The following is a 23,944-nucleotide window of genomic DNA, read 5'->3' as shown; positions in this document are numbered from 1 at the left end:
TTCAGGCCAGTTTAAAACCAGGTTGGTTCTTCGTGAAGTAACAAGTGAAACTGCCAGAATACCTCTATTTTCTATGTTTCTATAGATATAGCTTTGGGGCTAAAGGGATCAAAGGATATGGGTGTTCATCCGGCAGTAAGGATTACATCAGTTGCCAGCAATAAAAGAACTAACTTCACAAAGTAAAGTAAAGAAAAAGGTTTAATAAAGAAAACTTCATTACACCAACACTCAGGCCACACCCTGGGCGACACAAAACTCCCCACAATCCCCATCTGCTTTTATACCAGGTCAGCTAGTCAGCTGACCCTCACAGCATGGACAGCATGGTTACATTATAACCATTCTAATGTAACCATTATAACCGATTCTAATGTAACCATTGGATACATTATAACAGATTCCAGTGTAACCATTGGTTACATTATAACAATGGGGGAAGAGGGGATCAGGATATTGAATATGATGATGAGCCATGATCAGAATGAATGGCGCAGCAGGTTTGAAGGGCCGAATGGCCTTCTCTTGGTCCTATTGTCCGTGTTTCTAAACACTCAGCATGCCCAGTGGCATGAGTTGCGAGAGAGACAGAGTTGAAGTTTCAGACGGAGGACCTTTCTTTGGCACTGTTCTGAAAGGTATTTGATCTGAAACGTTATTAACTCTGTTTATCTCTCTCTGGACAGATGCTGCCTGACCTGCTGAGTATTTCCAGCATTTTCTCTTCTTATTTCAGGTTTCCATCATCCGTAGTACTTTTCCTTCTGTTTTTCAGTCCATAATGAAACTGCTTGTGTCAATATACCTAGCAGTCTCCCTTTGGAAATGTAGTGATTCTCTTCGACAGCAGTGATTTGATTTGATTTGATTTATTATTGTCATACGTATTAGTATACAGTGAAAAGTATTGTTTCTTTGCTGTATGGACAAAACATATCGTACATAGAGAAGGAAAGGAGAGGGTGCAGAATGTAGTGTTACAGTCTTAGCTAGGGTGGAGAGAAAGATCAACTTAGTGCGAGGTAGGTCCATTCAAAAGTCTGACGGCAGCAGGGAAGAAGCTGTTCTTGAGTCGGTTGGTACATGACCTCAGACTTTTGTATCTTTTTCCCGACGGAAGAAGGTGGAAGAGAGAATGTCCGGGGTGTGTGGGGTCCTTAATTATGCCGGCTGAACAAAAGAACAAAGAACAAAGAAAATTACAGCACAGGAACAGGCCCTTCAGCCCTCCAAGCCTGCACCGACCATGCTGCCCGACTTAACTAAAACCCCCTACCCTTCCGGGGACCATATCCTTCTATTCCCATCCTATTCATGTACTTGTCAAGACGCCCCTTAAAAGTCACTACCGTATCCGCTTCCACTACCTCCCCCGGCAATGAGTTCCAGGCACTCACTACTCTCTGTGTAAAAAATCTGCCTCGTACATCTCCTTTAAACCTTGCCCCTCACACCTTAAACCTATGCTCCCTAGTAATTGACTCTTCCACCCTGGGAAAAAGCTTCTGACTATCCACTCTGTCCATGCCTCTCATAATCTTGTAGACTTCTATCAGGTCTCCCCTCAACTTCCATCGCTCCAGTGAGAACAAACCAAGTTTCTCCAACCTCTCCACATAGCTAATGCCCTCCATACCCAGGCAACATCCTGGTAAATCTTTTCTGTACCCTCTCCAAAGATTCCACATCCTTCTGGTAGTGTGGCGACCAGAATTGAACACCATATTCCAAGGGCGGCCTAATTAAGGTCCCATAAAGCTGCAACATGACTTGCCAATTTTTAAACTCAATACCCCGGCCAATGAAGGCAAGCATGCCGTATATCTTCTTGACTAACTTCTCCACCTGCGTTGCCACTTTCAGTGACCTGTGTACCTGTACACCCAGATCCCTCTGCCTATCAATACTCCTAAAGGTTCTGCCATTTACTGTATATTTCCTATCTGTATTAGACCTTCCAAAATACATTACCTCACATTTGTCCGGACTAAACTCCATCTGCCATCTCTCCGCCCAAGTCTCCAACTGACCTATATCCTGCTGTATCCTCTGATGGTCCACATCGCTATCCGCAAATCCACCAACCTTTGTGTCATCCGCAAACTTACTAATCAATCCAGTTACATTTTCCTCCAAATCATTTATATATGTTATAAACAGCAAAGGTCCCAGCACTGATCCCTGAAGAACACCACTTGTCACAGCCCTCCATTCAGAAACGCACCCTTCCACTGCTACCCTGTGCCTTCTTTGACCGAGCCAGTTTTGTATCCACCTTGCCAGCTCACCTCTGATCCCATGTGACTTCACCTTCTGCACCAGTCTGCCATGAGGGACCTTGTCACAGGTCCCTCATGGCACCTTTCTCTGAGGCAGCGGAAAGTGTAGACAGAGTCAATGGCTGGGAGGCTGGTTTGCCTGATGGATTGGGCTACATTCTTGATCTTTCGTAGTTCCTTGCGGTCTTGGGGCAGAGCAGGAGCCATACCAAGCAGTGATACAACCAGAAAGAATGCTTTCTACGGTGCATCTGTAAAAGTGAAGTCAGTGAAGACACTTCCAGAATAAAAGTACTTTTTTTTGGAAAATGTTTTCAGTCATTTTTTAAAGATAATTTATTAGTCACATGTAAGGCTTACATTAACACTGCAATGAAGTTACTGTGAAATTCCCCTAGTCGCCACAATCCGGCACCTGTTTGGGTCAATGCACCTAACCAGCACGTCTTTCGGACTGTGGGAGGAAACCAGAGCACCCGGAGGAAACCCACGCAGACACGGGGAGAACGTGCAAACTCCACACAGCCAGTGACCCAAGCTGGGAATCGAACCCAGGTCCCTGACACTGTGAAGCAGCAGTGCTAACCACCGTGCCACCGTGCCGCCCCATCATTGTGACATCATTGAAAGGCCCTGTACGAATGCAAGTTTTTTTTTGGACAGACACACCACCAGGAAAGTCACTCTTGCTCTTGTCCCTTTGCTAGGTGGTTGGACCTCAAGCGGCGGGTGCATTCAAGGAGAGGCACATCAAACCGACGGCGTTCCGAAAGTTTTACGAAAGGGGTGACTTCCCTGTTGCTATGGAGCACGACGCGAAAGGGAACCGGATCATCTGGAAGGTTTGCCCCATATATTAACTCGTGCACAACTTTTCCTGCCAGGAGCCAATTTGGCTTATCAATTATTTTATTCATAGAGTCATAGAGATATGCAGCACGGAAACAGGCCCTTCGGCCCAATTCATCCATGCCGGAAGTATTTGAGTAAATGGTACTGCAAACACACCCATGAGGCAGCTTCGCCCAATTCTAATGATTCAATAAGGTGCTTCGGGAGATGACAGGGTCAGAAGTGCTTTCTGGGAAAAAAAAGGAAGCCTTTATAACTCGGCATCTATTTCCATTTTTATGAGGATTTGCAAGACTCAGCTGTTCCAGCCAGTCTACCCCTGATTCGTGTCAGCCTGGGCTCATTGTCATAACTTCATCCTGCATTGCAGGCCACATCTTTTGAATGCAACCTTTAATTAGCTAAATAGCTGGGTCATAATTGTGTACCGTCTGTAATCAAGTGTGGAATGTAGATTAAGCTCGGACCGATATTACAACTCTTCACTTCCCATGCCGGCTTGCTAATGTAATCAATGACAGTCACGTCCCTGTCACTGACTGACCTCCAATCTGAAATCATTGCGGCTCCTCCGTTTTCCCTTGTGAAAGGTTAATTGGTTTAGAAATGAATCGATTAGTTCCAGTCTCTAATGCTGTTATTCAGCTTTTGCAAAAAAAAAAAAATCCGGTAGGACAGAAATCCCTTTTATTAATCCAATTCAGTTTATTTTCTCTCAACAATTTATATCTGAGTGTCATGACAGGGGACAGCGATGGCGCATTCTTAAACTGATTAGGAAATTATAGATTTCATTACGGGGAAAGCTTTCAGAGGGAATGGGCTGCATCCACGTCGCGGGATGCTCACAAAGTCACACAGCAATAAATCTTAAAGAGGACAGTGTGGGGTGTTTTTTATCCTATGAAAGCAGGAATGAGGGATAGCTGGCTTTTTCCAGATTTTTCATAAAATAGATAAAGTTGATGCATTCAGATTTGAGTAATTGTCTTGCAGGACATCAATATTTATAATGCATTCCACTAATCTTGCATACACACTATACAATTAAATAGTATAAGTAATGACAGCAGCAACTTATATTTATAGAATCCCTACAGTACAGAAGGAGGCCATTTGGCCCATCGGGTCTGCACCGACCATAATCCCACCCAGGCCCTATTCCTGTAACCCTCACATATTTACCCTGCTAATCCCCCTGACACTAGGGTCAATTCAACATGGCTAATCAACCTAACCCGCACATCTTTGGACTGTGGGAGTAAACTGGAGCACCCGGAGGAAACCCACGCAGACACGGGGAGAACTTGCAAACTCCACACAGACAGTGACCCGGGGCCGGAATTGAACCCGGGTCCCTGGCGCTGTGAGGCAACAGTGCTAGCCACTGTGCCACTGGTGGTCGTGCCTTTACGTAGTGCCTTTTGACATGATACAGTTGCACAGTGGTTCGCACTTCTGTCTCACAGCGCTAAGGACCCGGGTTCAATTCCGCCCTTGGGTCACTGTCTGTGTGGAGTTTGCACTTTCTCCCTGTGTCTGCGTGGGTTTCCTCCGGCTGCTCCAATTTCCTCCCACACTCCAATGATGTGCGGGTTAGGTGGATTGGCCATGCTATATTGCCCTTTAGTGTCAGGGAAACCAGTAGGTAAATATGTGGTTAAATAGTTCTCTATCTACTCCCGGACCACAAGAGATTACAACACCAGTAAGCAAACTCCCCACTGAAAAATCCCCTATCAATCCAGCTTCCTGCAATGTTTAACTGGAAGCAGTCCAATCCTGTCCTTTCTGTCACAATACCTCAGGTACTCTGCATTCCAATACCAGAATGCTTAATCAATAGCTGATTCAATAAAATCCCAATTACTCTCATTTTCCAGAAACCATTTACAAATTACAAAGCTTACAGAGTTCGTTCAAAAGGGGTATACTATAGTCAATAAAATAGAGTTCGAGAGCTTCAGAATAATGAAAAGATTGCTTTTGCTCCAAATGGAAGGACGATTTAAGTTCCATAGGTTAGGAAGCACCAAGTGACACGACCAAGCGTTGCAATAAGGTCGGCCATTGATTTGATTTATTATTGTCACATGTATTGGGATAAAGTGAAAAGTATTGTTTCTTACACGCTATACAGACAAAGTACACCATTCATAGAGAAGGAAAGGAGAGAGCGCAGAATGTTGTGTTACAGTCATAGCTCGGGTGTAGAGAAAGATCAACTTAATGCGAGGTGAGTCCATGCAAAAGTCTGATGGCAGCAGGGAAGAAGCTGTTCTTGAGTCGGTTGGTACCGCAGACAGAAGGCAGTAACTTAGCAAGAACAAACAATCAACACTGGACTGTTCATCCACTCATTAAGGGTCATTAACCCAGATTTTGACTCCTCACATTCCTCCTGTGTGCTTTGGCTGGTGCTTGCTTCCCCATCGAACAACTGTGAAGCTCCTTAACTGATGGGCCAGGACAAAGACAAGACGAGGTCACTCCGTTACCAGAATCCACTCTGTCTGTCTCCAGATTTGATTTGATTTGATTTGATTTATTATTGTCACGTGTATCAGCATACAGTGAAAAGTGTTGTTTCTTGCGCGCTATACAGACAAAGCATACCGTTCATAGTGAAGGAAAGGAGAGAGCGCAGAATGTAGTGTTACAGTCATAGCTAGGGTGTAGAGAAAGATCAACTTAGTGCGAGGTAGGCCTGCATGCATGTGGTGAGCTGTGGAACAAGTTGTCAGGATGTGCAGTAAGTGCTCTAAGCACTCAGAGAGCAGCTCAGTGTAACTATATACGGAGCTTAGGTTAATGATGGGGGTATGTCTTGTCATGTCGCCTTTGTGAACTTGTTTGATCATCTTCAAGGTTCGGAGAGGAAATTTAGAAGAGTGTTTTTGTTGTCTTTCCCAGGTGATTGTATAGCTGCTTTCTTGTGCCTGTGCATGTCTGTGTATGGCTGGTATTTGTGTCTCTGTGTGCTATTATTGAGAAAACTGCTTTCATTGTGGCAATGTCTGTCAGAAGCACAATAAAATTCCCTTTCTACTCCTGCACCACAAGAGATTACAGGTCAGTATTGAATAGACTGAAAGGGCCAATGGTCCTACTCTGCTTTTCTCTTTCATATATCTTCATACCTGGAAAACATTGAATCCACATCATCAGATATTCACCCAGCTCCTTTCCCAAGTTGCCAATTCACCCTGAATCGAGTTTCTTCCCTGCGAGATTCTTTCACACCATCTTACGGAGAAAAGGTTTTCGCAACTGTAATAACTGAAGGGTGGCACGGTGGCACACTGGTTAGCACTGCTTCCTCACAGCAGCCGGGGACCTGGGTTCGATTCCTGGCTTTGGGTCACTGTCTGTGTGGAGTCTGCACATTCTCCCCATGTCTGCGTGGGTTTCCTCCAGGTGCTCCGATTTCCTCCCACAGTCTGAAAGACGTGCTGGTTAGGGTGTAATGCAGTAAGAGTTTTAACCACACCAGGTTAAAGTCCAACAGGTTTATTTGGTAGCAAATGCCATTAGCTTTCGGAGCGCTGCTCCTTCGTCAGATGGAGTGGAAATCTGCTCTCAAACTGACGAAGGAGCAGCGCTCCGAAAGCTGATGGCATTTGCTACCAAATAAACCTGTTGGACTTTAACTTGGTGTTGTTAAAATTCTTACTGTGTTTACCCCAGTCCAACGCCGGCATCTCCACATCATGACTAGGGTGTAATGGCCATGCTAAATTCCCCTTCAGTGTACCTGAACAGGCACTGGAGTGTGGCGACTGGGGATTTTCACAGTAACTTCATTGCAGTGTTAACGTAAGCCTAGCTGTGACACTAATAAATAAACTTAAACTTAACTGGAGGCGCCTCGATGTGGCTGCAACAAGGAAGGTTTATTAAACAATAACAACTATTTCCTCTAATAGTCTGACAGAAGATATGTACAGGTTTACCCTCCTCTCTTCCCTGGCTCCAACTGACATCCTCCCAGTCCCAGGAATCGCACCCTTGCTCCTGATTGGCCCGGCTTCCCATCCATCCACTCCATAGTGTCCATGTGACCCACAAAGGATTACCCCTTGAAGAGGCCATGTTACCCCACTCCTTCCCCCACCCCCAACACTTGAGTCCACCTATGAATGAAAGCAAAGGGATACACCATTATACATAGATATATAGACACAATTGCTGCGATCTTACCAGCTCGCAGTGTCCGTCAACCAGTGTGCTGAGCCAGGGACGTAGTGTGAGAGACCAAAAGTCCGATTCACGTCCAGCGCAGGTCAGATTGTTACCTTCCCAGCCCTGTTTTACTGGCAAGAATATCTCTGCACCCAGAAAGGGAGCGAAGCTCTTTACCATCAGATTGCCTGGATCTCCACACCATCAGGGAGTCCGATGTGGTTGTTTCTCCCTAGCGGATGCTTCCCACCTCGTCGCTGAGATAGCACGCCAGCATGAACCACTATCGGTCTCCACCAGCGGGGACCAGGTGCCATGGCCATGCTGGGGGATCGGAAGCCCCCCCCAGGGTGGTCAGGGGCATGGCTGGGCAGTGCCCACCTGGCACCCTGACGGTGCCGATTGGGCACCGTAGGTGTGCCGAGGCAGTGCCAAGGTGGTGGGGCCTGAGTGACGGTACGGCTGTGACAAGTGAGCTATGATTGGGGAGGTCGGGCGGGGGTGGGTGGGCTATGCACAAAGACAGGGGGCCTATGTGATGGGGGGGGGTCATGCAGGGGGAGTCTTGCGAGGGGGGGCATCGTGCGGGAGGTGTCGTGCAGGGGTGGGCTGTGGGGGGGTCATGACGGAGGGGGATGGGGCACGGCAGGGGTTTGCCAACAGACCCATTGGGAGGAACCTGATGCCCCGATGCCAGTGACATGTGTCAGTGTGGGGGGTGACAATCTAACCAATGGAGCTGGTAGGCGGGGGGGGGTCCGATGTCTGTGGGGCGAGGTGGGGGGAGGTCTCCTGGTACATTGGCAGATTGGGGTGCCCTGTGATATGGTGCCCGAATGCTCTGAAGCCAGCCTCACCGGCGTGTGCAGGCTCCATTGTGATGGTGTTCTTTCTGGGAGGTTTGCCCAGCCTCCACTCTCCAGGCTAAATCTGGAAAAATCAAATCCAAGCAGGTGCGTAAGCGGCACTCCGTTAATAATTCAGCTGGCATAGTGTTCGGCATAGTATTATACAAGAACAAGAGACATGCCAAGCATAAGGTCAGTGGCCTCTGAGTTTGCTTCTTCATAGTGGTTTGAAGTGTCTGCACAGCTCGCTCTGCCAAGCCATTCGAAGCTGGGTGGTACGGGACTGACTGAAGGTGGCATATGTGACAACTGGCGGAACTCCTCAGCTGCAAATGCTGTGCCATTGTAAGACCTCCAGGGTGCCATTGATGGCAAAGATCTGCCACAGCCTGCCGATGGTGGCTCTGGCTGTGACAGGCTTCATTCGCTGGACATCCAGCCATTTTGAATGTGCATCAACCAAGATGAGGAACATAGGTCCCATGAACAGTCCCACAAAATCTATGTGCAAATGCGACCGTGGCCACTCCCGTGAATGCATATTTGTTGGTGGAGTTAATAACTGCTGGGTCTGAACTTGGGCACTGGCTGGCCATTCTTTCAACTTCCTCATCGATGCCAGGCCACCAGACGTACCTTCAGGCCTGTGCCTTCATCCTGTTATCTACACCCTAAGGGTCTGACAGGAGATATGCACAGGTCTGCTCTCTCCTCCTCCTTGGTTCAAACTGAGGTTCCTCCCTGTCCCAGGACATGCTCCCGATAGACCCGGCTTCCCACGCCTCAGCACCATAAGGTCCGGCCCGATTACATGGCCCACAAAGGTTCACCCCTTAAAGGGGCCACGTCGCCACAGTTACCTTGTACTTTGTTTGAGGCTTCTGAATTTTGAACGAACCCTCAATGTTCAGACTTGTTTACTTACACCTCAGTGCCACGAAAAATGAACAAGTCACTCGAGCCTTTGCTCAGAACTTAGTCATTTTTGATATTTCTAAAATACCTGTTTGCAAAACAATGTTGCCAGGTAGGGTCCCTCTGAGACCTTTATTCAAAGAACAAAGAAAATTACAGCACAGGAACAGGCCCTTCGGCCCTCCAAGCTTGCACCAACCATGCTGCCTGACTGAACTAAAACCCCCTACCCTTCCGGGGACCAAATCCCTCCATTCTCATCCTATTCATGTATTTGTCAAGACGCCCTTAAAAGTTACTACTGTATCCACTTCCACTACCTCCCCTGGCAACGAGTTCCAGGGACCTACCACCCTCTGTGTAAAAAATCTGCCTCGTACATCTCCTTTAAACCTTGCCCCTCGCACCTTAAACCTATGCTCCCTAGTAATTGACTCTTCCACCTTAGGAAAAAGCTTCTGACTATCCACTCTGTCCATGCCTCTCATAATCTTGTAGACTTCTATCAGGTCGCCCCTCAACCTCCGTCATTCCAGTGAGAACAAACCAAGTTTCTCCAACCTCTCCTCATAGCTAATGCCCTCCATACCAGGCAACATCCTGGTAAACCTTTTCTGTACCCTCGCCAAAGCATTTCCATCCTTCTGGTAGTGTGGCGACCAGAATTGAACACTATATTCTAAGTGCGGCCTAACTAAGGTTCTATAAAACTGTAACATGACTTGCCAATTTTTAAACTCAGTGCCCCATCCAATGAAGGCAAGCATGCCGTATGCCTTCTTCACTACCTTCTCCACCTGCATTCAGTGACCTGTGTACCTGTACACCCAGATCCCTTTGCCTATCAATACTCTCAAGGGTTCTGCCATTTAACTGTATATTTCCCATCTGTATTAGACCTTCCAAAATGCATTACCTCACATTTGTCCAGATTAAATTCCATCTGCCATCTCTCCGCCCAAGTCTCCAACTGATCTACATCCTGCTGTATCCTCTGATGGTCCTCATCGCTATCCGCAAATCCACCAACCTTGGTGCCATCCGCAAACCTACTAAGCAAACCAGTTACATTTTCCTCCAAATCATTTATATATATTACAAACAGCAAAGGTCCCAACACTGATCCCTGAGGATTCTTTAAATGTTTACTTATAGCATCCAGTAGCATGCTTTCAAGCAGTTTCCCATCATGTGTTTCGATAACCGGCCTGTAATGACAGGGGTCATAGCTTATTGTATAGTTTGAACTGGGCAAACTACATCTTCTCTCTGTACTTCTTCAGTATTTAAGGAGTTCTGCAAAATATCAACGAAAGAAAACATTGTAAATTTCTTCCTTTAATTCTCATTTGGCCTTGGAGCTTTTTGATTATTTCGTTTATCCAGTTTCTGAATAACGTGTTCTTCACTAACCTCTATAGCTTCACTCACTATGAGTGGAATCGGCCCACAGTACCTCTTTGTGAAGAGTGATGTGAAGATTCTTTTCATACCCAATTTCTCTATAATAGTTTTGTCTAATTTAACCACCCATTATTTGATTTGCTTTATGCCATTAGCAAAACTGCAAAGAAAACCCTTTTTAAGGGCGGGATGATGGCACAGTGAAGCCAAGAGACTTGAGGCCAGTATCAGAAGATTAAGGGGTATGGCGAGAAAGCAGGAGTGGGATACTGAGAGTGCTTGAGCAACCATGATCATATTGAGTGCTGGTTCCAGGCTCAAAGGGCCAAATGACCTACTTCTGAACCTATTTTCTATGTTTCTATTGAGAAGAACGAGAGAATCAAATTGGAGACAGCAATAATCATAGATCATAGAATCCCTACAGTGCAGAAGGAGGCCATTCGGCCCATCGGGTCTGCACTGACCATAATCCCACCCAGGCCCTATCCCTACAACCCCATGCATTTACCCTAGCTAGCCCCCCTGACACTTAGCATGGCCAATCCACCTATCCCGCATACCTCTGGACTGTGGGGGGAAACTGGAGCACACAGAGGAAATCTACGCAGACACGGGCAGAACATGCAAACTCCACACAGACAGTTACCAAGCCAGGAATCCAACCTGGATCCCTGGCACTGTGAGGCAGAAGTGCTAGCCACTGTGCCACCATGCCGCCCCAAAGAGTGCCACCTACATGTTCCTCTTTCTGGTCATGAGATGTTCCACCCTTTACAAGGGGGTCAGGAGACTATAGGAAATGGCAGGTGACCCGGTGAAGATGATCTCCTGCTCCAGCCGTTGAGGAGTGCGATGGGTGACCTCCCCCACGGCGCGATGACACTGGGTCATCACATCAGTCTTTGAAATTACAGAAGGCTCCTAAAACCTGCCTGCCAATTTATAGTGAAATTATTCCCGTGTCACACGAGATTCTTTTAAATATTAATCTTAGAATGATGCAGCACAGGAGGGCATTCAGCCCAATGTGTCTATACTATCTCTTTGTAACCATGACGTGGAGGTGCCGGCGTTGGACTGGGGTGGGCACAGTAAGAAGTCTCGCAACACCAGGTTAAAGTCCAACAGGTTTATTTGGAATCACGAGCTTTCGGAGCGCTGCTCCTTCATCAGGTGAATGATGAAGGAGCAGCGCTCCGAAAGCTTGTGATTCCAAATAAACCTATTGGACTTTAACCTGGCGTTGTGAGAGATCTTACTATCGCTTTGTAATACATGAGGCGTGATCTTATGGGCCGTCCATGCCACGCTCCCGCTGCAGCGAGGTCGGAGAATTTGGTGCACCACCACATCTCCGTTCACTGCAGCGGGATGAGGAAGTCTCACCATCGTGAATGGCCGTAAGATTCTGACCATGATATTTGATTATTAAAAGTAGGCGCATTGTAGGATCAGCATGAGTATAGAATGCAAGGTACCTTTAGTGTAATAATTGTGATGAGGATCGGCTAATTAGTAATGCTCCTGATGGCTATCTTGCTTGGAAACTTCTTGCAATCATGTACATATTCAGTAGATCTTGAAAGTTAGCTTGCCGAGAGAGCCTTCCCTATGATTGGCGCAATAGTCCTAATTAATGACAACTCAACACCTGATAAGACAGAATTAGGGATCAGCCTGCCATTTTTAACTCACCAATTAACAAGCTATTGAGCTTGTCAACGAGCCGCTTGAACACAATGTTTTGTTACCTGCTGTATTTTATGGGCATTGGATGGGAAAATGTTTGGAAGTGTTTTATTGCAGGTATGACAAGAAAAAGTAAAAGTAAAGTAAAGTTTATTTATGATTGTCACAAGTAGGCTTACATTAACACTGCAATGACGTTACTGTGAAACACCCTGGTGGCACAGTGGTTAGCATTGCTGCCTCACAGTCCTGATTGGACTTGGACCCTCCTTCGTAGCACTGATTGGTCACCTTCCCGCTGGGCGGTGGCCATTAATTGGCCATCCAACGCTAGATTCAATGATCTGTGACAGTCTTGGGTGACTGTCTGTGTGGAGTGGGGATACCTAAAATGTAATGTTGATTTTTGGGGCAGCACGGTGGCACAGTGGTTCGCACTACTAGCTCACAGTGCCAGGGATCCGGTTTGGATTCCTGGCTTGGGTCACTGTCTGTGTGGAGTTTGCACGTTCTCCCCATGTCTGCGTGGGTTTCCTCCGGGTGCTCCAGTTTCCTCCTACAGTCCAAAAGATGTGCAGGTTAGGGTGCATTGGCCATGCTAAATTCTCCCTCAGTGTACCCGAACAGGCGCCTGAGTGTGGCGACTAGCGGATTTTCACAGTGATTTAACTGCAGTTTTAATGTAAGCCTACTTGTGACAGCATAAATGTATTAGTCGCTGGCTGGCCAGCATTTATTGCCCATACCTAGTTGCCCTTGAACTGACTGTCTCGCTCGGCCCATTTCATTGCTGTGGCTCTGGTGTCACATGTAGGCCAGGCCAGGTAAGGACGGCAGATTTCCTTCCCTAAAGGACATTAGTGAACCAGATGGGTTTTTCCAACAATCGACAATGGTTTCATGGTCATCAGTAGATTCTTAATTCCAGATATTTTTTATTGAATTCAAATTTCACCTTCTGCTGTGGCAGGATTCGAATCCGGGTCCCCAGAACATTAGCTGAGTTTCTGGATTAATAGTCTAGCGATAATACCACTAGGCCATCCCCTCCCATGTCACCATGGTTGAAAGTAGCAGATTCTGCTGGTGAAGGCGTCTGTATGATTTTTAAGTTCATTTTTGTTTATATTTTGGAGACTGCCATAAACAGGGGGTGGGGGGGGGGGGGGGGGGTGGGGTGGGGTGGGGGGAGGGGGTGGGGTGGCGGGGGGTCTTTAAATTTGTCACCATGATCAATACCCTGCTCAGAGCAAAAATCCCTCTGCCGCCTGACATACCAGCCTAGACTCCTGATTGGACTCGGAGTCTGCTTGGCAGCACTGATTGGCCACCTTCTTGCAGGGCGGCTGCCACTAATTGGCCATCCAATGCTTGATTCAATGAGTGGGTTGGGAGCGAGTGAACCGCGCACTTTCCGTTCCCCCTCCCTCACTCCATCAAAGAATCCGGCCCACTCATCCACAGAACCCGCAATCCCCCCTCAGAGATTATTAACAGTTGGTGTATTTAGGTATGAACCCAAAATGGCAGCTTCATCGTCATTTACTCAACTGGCAATCCATAGTCCTGGGAATAATCCAGACACCTGGGGTAATCCACAGAACTGGGAATAATCCAGACACCTGGGGTAATCCACAGAACTGGGAATAATCCAGACACCTGGGGTAATCCACAGACCTGGGAATAACCCAGACACCTGGGGTAATCCACAGACCTGGGAATAATCCAGACACCTGGGGTAATCCACAGACCTGGGAATAGTCAAGAAACCTGGGAATAATCCAGACACCTGGGATAATCCAGAGACCTGGGAATAATCCAGAGACCTGGGATAATCTAGAGATGTGGGAATTATCTAGAGACCTAGGAGAATCCAGAGACCTTGGAATAATCCAGAGACCCGGGGCGGCAGGGTGGCGCAGTGGTTAGCACTGCTGCCTCAGAGCCAGGGGCCCAAGTTCAATGCTGGCCTCAGCCACTGTCTGTGTGGAGCTTGCACTTTCTCCCCGTGTCTGCGTGGGTTTCCTCTGGGTGCTCTGGTTTCCTCCCACACTCCAAAGATGTGCGGATTAGGTTGATTGGCCATGCTAAAGTTGACCCTAGTGTCAGGGGGATTTGCAAGGTAAATGTGTAGGGTTACGGGAATGGGGCCTGGGTGGGATTGTGGTTGGTACAGACTCAATGGGCTGAATGGCCTCTTTCTGTACTGTAGGGATTCTATTCTATTCTAATCCAGACCTGGGAATAATCCAGAGAACACAAGTTCAAATGCGAAGTTGCCTGTTTTAAAATTTGTATTTCAGTTTACATTTTTAAAAAGTCTTAAAATAAAAGAAAGCTGTTGTCAGTAAAAATTATAATAAAACTGCCAGATTGTCCTCACAACCAAATTGGTGCACTGATATTCTCCAGAGAAGGTATCCCCCTATCTTTACCCAGTGTACACATGCCACTAATCCCACATCAATGTGGTTGATTCTTAGCTGCCCTCTTGAAGTGGTACCAGGACAAAAAGAGATGGGCATTGACGCAGTGAGACCAGAGAAGGTTTGCGTGGATCAGGGACACCTGTTGGGCCGAATGGCCTGTCCCCATGCTGTAAAATTCTGTGATGTACTTTGCAGCAATTGGCCTCTGCTGATGAAATCACCGCGGAAACTGAGGGTGTGGGTGGGGTGAGGGGAGTGGTTTGAAATGCAAAGCAAAAGGAGGAAAAACAAATTTACTTGAGTGACCCCAGTGATTCCGGTTAATTTATTAAACTGACACAAAGTAAATGTTAAAAAATGGGCTTCGCGTTGGTACTTCAAGCTGCAAATTGAATATAATGTGCAGCGCAACATTTGCAGAGAGAAGGAATGGTGAACATTTGTCAAAGCAGCTTTTCGGTATCTCGCCGTAACATAGTAATTAATTTTCTGCTCCCCAAAAATACCAATTTACATTTTAATACTGGCGGTGGTTCATTGTGATACATCTCCAACCGACCCTAAAAGCTAAATGAACATTGAAGCTGCAGCAAAACTTTATAGCTTTAAAGTTCCAGGAGACAGTGATTGTGGAGAATGAAATATTGATTTTGCCATTTGATTGTGTGAGGCATATCGTGATCCAGACTAGAGTGATATTGTTCAGTAGCAATGCTCACCTCCCTGATCCTGCACTTGGAGGAATGTATCTCTATCTCCTGTTTCACTGCAATTGTGCCTCTGTGTCACATCATCTAAATGGAAGTTCTGCTTTTCACTGTCTCCCTTTAGCCAAAACTTCAAGTTAAGACAGAGATGGATAGGTTCTTGTTCAATAAAGGGATCAAGGGTTACGAGGAGAAGGCAGGGGAATGGGGATAAGAATCATATCAGCCATGATTGAATGGTGGAGCAGCCTCAATGGGCCAAATGGCCTAATCCTGCTCCTATATCTTATGATTTTATACGGTGGCACAGTGGTTAGCACTGCTGCCTCACAGCGCCAGGGACCTGGGTTCGATTCCCGGCTTGGGTCACTGTCTGTGTGGAGTTTGCACATTCTCCTCGCGTCTACGTATGTTTCCTCCGGGTGCTCCGGTTTCCTCCGACTGTCCAAAGACGTGCTGGTTAGGTGGATTGACCATGCTAAATTCTCCCTCCATGTACCTGAATAGGCGCCGGAATGCGGCTTCATTACAGTGTTAATGTAAGCCTACTTGTGACTAATAAATAAACTTTAACTTTAATAAGAAAAACATGTTGACCGGGATCTTGTGTTTGCGTTCGCCATGATTGCAAACGGTGATGTGGGCGCAAGAGTCAAAAAACAAGAATCTCACTGGCAAGATTTTATTTTCCCCTTAGCACTGCCCCATGGCACTGTTCCCTTTGCTCTGCCCCCTAGTACTGCCTCCTGGCACTGCTCCAGAGCTGTTCCTGGCACCTTGGCACTGCCCCCTAGTTCTGTCCCTTGGCACTGCCCATGGCGTCATGGCACTGCCCCAGTACTGAACCTGGCGCTTCCCTCTGGCACTGCTCCTGGCACCCTTACTTTAAAACTGGCGCCCCAACCTCTGGAGGGCTGACATTGCCGGCTCAATCAGGACTTGCCCGCCAGCGTGATGCCACCAGACATGTCTCCAGCGTTTTTTTTAACTAAGTGCTGGAAAATATGGAGAGAGAAGCTGGGTGGGACACCGTTATTCTCGCCTGGACCAGTGCTTAACAAAAATGGAAAATTTAGCCCCTCATCTCTACATATCCAGAATATTTGAATGCATTGTTTTTTAGTACAGTGAAATATTTGTGGAGATCTTTGAAGCTATTTCTGTTCAGGAAGTGACACTGGAGTGGTATCATGTAGACAGAATTTACCGGTTATAGGGAACAACATAGTAAAGGGTGGAGGAGGGGGGAGAGTGGCGGGGCACAACCTCAGGCTGAAGGGACGATCCTTTGAAACAAAGATAAGGAGGAATTTCTTCAGCCAGAGAGTGGTGAATCTGAAACTCTTTGCCGCAGAGGGCTGTGGTGGCCAGGTCATTGAGTGTCTTTAAGACAGAGATAGATAGGTTCTTGATTGATAAGGAGATCAGGGGTCATGGGGAAAAGGCAGGAGATTGGGGATGAGAAAAATATCAGCCATGATTGAATGGCGGAGCAGATCGATGGGCCGAGTGGCCTAATTCTGCTCCTATGTCTTATGATCTTATGGTCTTATGGCAGGGACAATAAACCTGCTGCAATGAGATGGAAATTGGAGAATCACATGGGTAATTTTCTCTTGACAATTTACCATTCACGCAATGTACATACTCAGAATGTAATCCCTGAACAACAAGCATCCTTTTGGGGTGACGAGCTTAAAGTGAACGTCTACCTTTGGTGGGGTTGTAAAACCCAATGTAATGGCCAGCTGATCTGACATCACTGTGCTCCATCTATGGAGAGTCGGTTAGCTCAGTTGGTTGGACGGCTGATATGTGATGCAGAGCAATGCCAAAAGTGTGGGTTCAATTCCCATACCGGCTTCACAAAGGCCCCATCTTCTCAACCTTGTCCCTCGCCTGACGTGTGGTGGACCTCAGGTTAAATCACCACCAGTTAGCTCTCACCCTTGAAGGGGAGAACTGCCCATGGTTATCTGGGACGATGGTGACTTTTGCTTTATTTTTTACATCCATCCCTAACTTGAAAGAAAAATTACTACAATCCACGTTCCAAAACTCCAGTGTCCTAATGAGCTACCAGAATTTTGAGGAGCAAAAATTTACCTTTCCATACTGAAAAAACTAAATTAGGTTGGTGTTACTTTCCTTGTTGCCCGATGTGGCAGCAATCCCTCTATTTAGGCTTTTATTCTCTACAGTGTAGAAGAATGAGAGGAGATCTAATTGAGGTATATAAGTAGACATAGAGAGGTCATAGTTTTAAGGATGAGGGGTAACAGATTTAAGTAAGAAGTCTCACAACACCAGGCTGAAGTCCAACAGGTTTATTTGGCAGCACTAGCTTTCGGAGTCTCAAGCTCCTTCACCAGGTGAGTGAGGACTTGTGTTCAGGGCATATAAAGACACAGGGCATATAAAGATCCCTTTATATGCCCTGAACACAAGTCCTCACTCGCCTGATGAAGGAGCTTGAGACTCCGAAAGCTAGTGCTGCCAAATAAACCTGTTGGACTTCAACCTGGTGTTGTGAGACTTCTTACTGTGCCCACCCCAGTCCAACGCCGGCATCTCCACATCATAACACATTTAAAACAGAGATTAGAAGAAATCACTTCTCTCGCAGGGTTGTGGATCTGTGGAATTCACTACCCCAGAGTGCGGTGGATACCGGGACACTGAGTAAATTTAAGGAAGACGTGGACAGACTTTTAATTAGTGAGGGGTTGAAGGGATATGAAGAACGGGCAAGAAAGTGGAGTTGATGCTGAGGTGGGATCAGCCATGTTAGTATTTAATGGCGGAACAATGTCGAGGGGCTGAATTGCCGACTCCTGCTCCTGTTTCTTATGTTCTTATTTGAGGACGTTTGATTATCCACCAATTTTGCATTCTCACTGGGGAACAGGAAGCCCCATTCACTGTGGCAGGTAAGGTGTCTCTCACCATGCCTACATTTTTCAGTGAGTATATTTATTGCACTGTCCAATTTGTGAAGCGGCAGAATATTTCTCTGTGCCTCTGGTTTCCCCAAGAGTTAACACCGCTGTGTTAGGAGTCCAGACGCTCGGCGCATTAATGTGGGAAGGTCATTATATTTTTTAAATGGTTTGGTTCAGTTTATTTTCCAAATGTTTGGTCATTCAGAAATGAATCTCTCTTTTCTCGGAGCAATCACACAGTGCCAGGACACCAATAATTGAAAAAAAAACAGTAATGAGGAAAGCTGTCGTGTTAGCAAACCTTCGTCCTCAAGGCTATTTAGAAAGGAGCTAATCTGCTTTTGTAATTTGGGAAACAAAATGACAGTCGAACATTAAATTATTTGTGAATGCCGCGCTGCGGATGTCAGAAACTTTCACATTTCCGCAAAAAATAATTTAAATATAAAAAGAGCGAATCTACTCTTTGCAGACCATCAGAAAATTAATTTGAGCAGCTTTCAAGCAACAGAATATTAGATTTTGTTTAATATCCTGTCGTGTCTCTTTTCCCCCCAATTTATAAAAACTGCTGTCAGTGAAATTTAGAATTTACTGGATTGGTCAATGCACAACAACAACTACTTCTTTATAAATGTAATGTGTTAAGACCCAGAAACTCCAAGGTGCTTTATGAAGACAGCCTAGACCCTAGCGCCAAAACTCTACCACCTCACCTGCCCCGGAAACGGGGCGGCCGTAGTTCCCAGAGCGGAAAGCTCCATTGGTGCAGGTACACAGGTCACAGGTGTACAGGTACACAGGTCACTGAAAGTGGCAATGCAGGTGGAGAAGGTAGTCAAGAAGGCATACGACATGCTAGCCTTCATCGGCCGGGGTATTGAGTTTAAAAATTGGCAAGTCATGTTGCAGCTTTATAGAACCTTAGTTAGGCCGCACTTGGGATATAGTGTTCAATTCTGGTCGCCACACTACCAGAAGGATGTGGAGGCTTTGGAAAGGGTACAGAAAAGATTTACCAGGATGTTGCCTGGTATGGAGGGCATTAGCTATGAGGGGAGGTTGGAGAAACTTGGTTTGTTCTCACTGGAGCGACGGAGATTGAGGGGTGACCTGATAGAAGTCTACAAGATTATGAGAGGCATGGACAGAGTGGATAGTCAGAAGCTTTTTCCCAGGGTGGAAGAGTCAATTACTAGGGGCATAGGTTTAAGGTGCGAGGGGCAAGGTTTAAAGGAGATGTACGAGGCAGATTTTTTATACAGAGAGTAGTGGGTGCCTGGAACTCGTTGCCGGGGGAGGCAGTGGAAGTGGATATGGTAGTGACTTTTAAGGGGCGTCTTGACAAGTACATGAATAGGATGGGAATAGAGGGATATGGTCCCCATATTGGGCAGCATGGTCGGTGCAGGCTTGGAGGGCTGAAGGGGCTGTTCCTGTGCTGTAATTTTCTTTGTTCTTTGTTGGCCTCGGACGGGATTTTACCATTTTACCCAGCCCGAGCAAGGCCGTAAAATCCCGCCCCTTTCTGCATTTGAATTTGGCATTAGGGTGAGGATAAGATGTTTCATTCCAGGTATGATTCGAGTGACCCACGAGGGAGCTTTTATCAAACAAAGTTTATTTAAGAAAACACTCAAAATATAATAAAAAGAATTAGCATAACTTTTACCAATTACAAGATTCAAACATGATACAGTATAAACCTTAAAATTAAAGTTAATTTATTAGTCACAGGTAAGGCTTACATTAACACTGCAATGAAGTTACTGTGAAATTCTCTTAGTCGCCACAGTCCGACGCCTGTTCAGGTCAATGCACCTAACCAGCGTGTCTTTCAGAATGTGGGAGGAAACCGGAACACCCGGAGGAAACCTACGCGTACACAGGGAGAATGTGCAAACTCCACACAGACAGTGACCCAAGCTGGGAATCGAACCCAGGTCCCTGGCGCTGTGAGGCAGCTATGCTACCGTGCCGCCCCTTTTAACAGCTAGCTATCTATGATGTTCCAAGTCAAAGAACATCCTACAAACATACACACCATTCTGGACATGGCACAAAAAGCAAATATGCTTGCGTGATGCTGGATTTCGCAGCTTTTTAACAGCTGCTGTGAACTGGTCTTTTGAATGTTGGAGCAAATCTCTGAGACTTCCCTGTCCTGGATCTTCCCAAAAAGTCTCTGAAGAGAGAGAGAGACAGAGACACTGCCTTTTTCCACCAGCTTCTAAAAGCAACTAAAGCAAAACTAAAAACTTGGACTTTTCTATGGAAAAAGCCCTGCCCCCGGGCATCACCTGACCTGTCAATCATGCTCCACGCAGCAATTCCCAAAGGCTCATAAAACTCCAGGACCCTGCATTAGGCCAGGTTAAAAATAAACATGATGTCCATTATATTGCTTCAGTAACAATTAGAGACACTGGCTGCAGACCTCACAGTGCCGACAACATCCTGCAGAGAAACATGATTTAAATGTATTTCTTAAAGGCACAGTACATCACAAAAAAAGTCTTTTTCCAGGATGACTATAGAACAAAATATGGAAATAAGTCACAGCAGGAGGTATTAGGTCAAATATCCAGTAGTTTAGTCAAAGAGATTGATTTTAAGGAGCAAAAGAGGTGAAATAATTCCTAGGAGGCCGGTGTCCCTTCACCAAATTCCCTTCATTTACAAACTCCATTCCACTCCAAAAGTGCTTCAGGTACAAAGTCAGAATCTGGAGTGCCAGAAAACCTGACACTCCCATTTCCATATACAGGTAAGGCTCCCTGATTGGGCAAGCAATTCGGACTTCAATCAGGGAGCTCATACTCCAAGAGGCTAACCTCCTGTGCAACGCTGAGGTCATGACAGAGTAAAGGGTGGTAGAGAGGTGGGGAGGTTTAGGAAATGTCTTCCAGAGTTTGGGGGCCTCGACAGCTGAAGGTGCAGCCATCACTAGCAGAGCAATTAAAAATCAGGGATGCCTTGGAGGCCAGAATTAAAAGAGCGCAGATATCCGGGAGGGTCGTGGACCTGGAAGAGATTACAGCGATAAGGAGTGAGGCCCTGGAGGGATTTAATAAACAAGGATGAGGACTGTAAAATCAAGATATTGCTTGATTGGGTGGCAGTGTGGGTGAGTGAGCAGAGGAATGAGAAGCGAATGGGATTTTCTCAAGAGTTAAGACATGGCAGCAGAGTTTTGGATGAGCCCAAGTTTACAAGAGCGGCGTGGTGGCACAGTGGTTAGCACTGCTGCCTCACAGCACCAGGGAGCCAAGGTTCGATTCCTGGCTTGGGTCACTGCCTGTGTGTGGAGTCTGCACATTCTCCTCGTGTCTGCGTGGGTTTCCTCCAGTTTCCTCCTATAGTCCGAAAGACGTGCTGGTTAGGTGCATTGGCCGTACTAAATTCTCCCTCAGTCTACCCGAACAGGCGCCAGAGTGTGGCTACCAGTGGATTTTCACAGTAACTTCATTGCAGTGTTAATGCCAGCCTACTTGTGACACTAATAAATAAACTGTAAAAAAGACTCAAGGCAAATGGATCTTAGAAGTGGAGCTGTGCTTTTCATGTTGGTTTTACTGTCTGAGTGGCTTTCATGTTTAATTTTCTTTCATTATAAATATGAGAGGCTGTACAATAAAAGCAGGTAGTAATTCCCTACTTGGGCTTTGAGTTGAATTTGCTGAGAGATTGGGTTTGTTTTCCTTGGATGAATGAAAGCTGAGAGGAGACTTGATAGAGTTGTTCAAGATCCTGAAGGCTATGGACAGGGTAAATAGTGAGAAACTGTTCCCAGCACTCAATGAAGCATCAAGAACTGGAGGGCACAGCTTCAAAATAATTGGCAAAAGGGGTAGAAATGATGTGAGGAAAGAATTTTTCACCCAGAGGGCGGTTGGAGTCTGGAGCAAACTTTCTGAGCGGACGATGGAGGCAGGTTTGATGAAGGTGCCCTGAAGGGAATTGGGTTGCCATGAACGAATGTGCAAGGTTATGGGGATAGGGCGGGAAAGTGGGAATAGGCAGAATGCTCTTTCAGTGAGCCAGTGCCGACTCAATGGGCTGAATGGCCTCCCTCTGCATTGTAAGGATTCTGCAATTCTGTGATATTAACCTATTACTTATCAAAAACTTGAATATTAACTCGAAGAAACACATGACTAAACTAAAATACATCTTCTGGCAAAACTCCTGCTGAATAAACTCCTTGAATCTGCAGGTCGAAGGTATAGAAAAAATGCATCATGGCCATAAATAAGTGTGTGATTAGGTCGCGAATTGTGAAAACTCTTAGAGTGCTTGATGTTAATGGCACGATATAAACACACATTGCTCTCTTCAGTCTCCTGTCAATCTTTTTGATTTGATTTGATTTGATTTATTATTGTCATATGTACTAGTATACAGTGAAAAGTATTGTTTTTTGCATCTTAGACAGACAAAGCATACCGTTCATAGAGTACATAGGGGAGAAGGAAATGAGAGAAAGCAGAATGTAGTGTTACAGTCAAAGCTAGGGTGTAGAGAAAGATCAACTTAATATAAGGTAGGTCCAGCAACATGGTGGCACAGTGGTTAGCATTGCTGCCTCACAGCTCCAGGGACCTGGGTTCAGTTCCAGCCTTGGGTCACTGTCTGTGCAGAGTCTGCACATTCTCCCCGTGTCTGCATGGGTTTCCTCCGGGTGCTCCCATTTCCTCCCACAGTCTGAAAGACGTGCTGATTAGGTGCATTGGCCATGCTAAATTCTCCCTCCGTGTACCCGAACAGGCGCCGGAGTGTGGCGATTAGGGGATTTTTGCAGTAACTTCATTGCAATGTTAATGTACTTGTGACTAATAAATAAAACTTAAAAAGCTTAAAACTCAAACATCTGATGGCAGCAGGGAAGAAGCTGTTCTTGAGTCGATTGATACGTGATCTCAGACTTTTGTATCTTTTTCCCAATGGAAGAAGGTGGAAGAGAGAATGTCTGGGGTGTGTGGGGGCCCTTGATTATGCTGGCTGCTTTTCCAAGGCAGCAGAAAAGCACGCCTCATTCTCCTGTCACTCCTCATTCTCCTGTCATTCCTCATTTTCCTGTTGCTCCTTCTGTCACTGCAGAGGTACAGAGGGCCTTCATTCAGAGGCACTCAATGTCTGATTGAGGGATCCAGAATCGGAAAGATAGGTTGGGTGGGGGTGTGGGGGGGTGCGGGGGGGTGCGGGATGAGGGCTACTCTCAGAGAATCCACTCTGCTCACCGTGCCAACATCCCTGTCTCCTCACCCTCTACCTCCATCCTGCTATCACTCGCCTGTGACCTGAGTACGACTAAGGGGGGCTGGTTTAAGGTTTTGGGCAAGAGATGCAGGAAGATTGTTGGGAAGAACTTTTCTTACCCAGCAAGTAATAATGACCTGGAACTCACTCACTGTAAGGGTGCTAGAAGCAGAAACAATCAAGGATTTCCAGAGGAAATTGCACAAGCACTCAAAGGAAATAAACTTGCAGAGCTATGGGGATTCTACGGGGGTGGGGTGGGACTGACTGAATTACTCCATGGAGAGCTGGCATGGACTTGATGGGCCAAACAGACTCCCTCCGTGCTGTAAATTACCCTATCTCTCTATGACACTGCTGAGCAAAGTACAGCTGCTGGCCTCTGATTGGCCGACAGTTCTCTCAGGGGCGGGATTTCCATCCCCAGGGTCTTTG

At 46.3% G+C, this 23,944-nt stretch overlaps 1 protein-coding gene across 1 annotated transcript in view; it reads left to right on the top strand.

Moving 5' to 3' along the window:
• pacrg (PARK2 co-regulated) overlaps positions 1 to 23,944 on the top strand; it is a 324,372-nt gene that overhangs the window by 80,091 nt on the left and 220,337 nt on the right. Inside the window, exon 2 of the mRNA XM_078238143.1 lies at positions 2,987 to 3,121. Within this exon, the coding sequence (XP_078094269.1) occupies positions 2,987 to 3,121 (135 nt within the window). The remainder of the gene's footprint in view (positions 1 to 2,986; positions 3,122 to 23,944) is intronic.

This window comes from Mustelus asterias, chromosome 21 (genome assembly GCF_964213995.1).
Source record: "Mustelus asterias chromosome 21, sMusAst1.hap1.1, whole genome shotgun sequence".
NCBI lineage: Eukaryota > Metazoa > Chordata > Chondrichthyes > Carcharhiniformes > Triakidae > Mustelus > Mustelus asterias.
The sequence above is the reverse complement of the archived record's forward strand: the minus strand, read 5'-3'. Positions and strand labels throughout refer to the sequence as shown.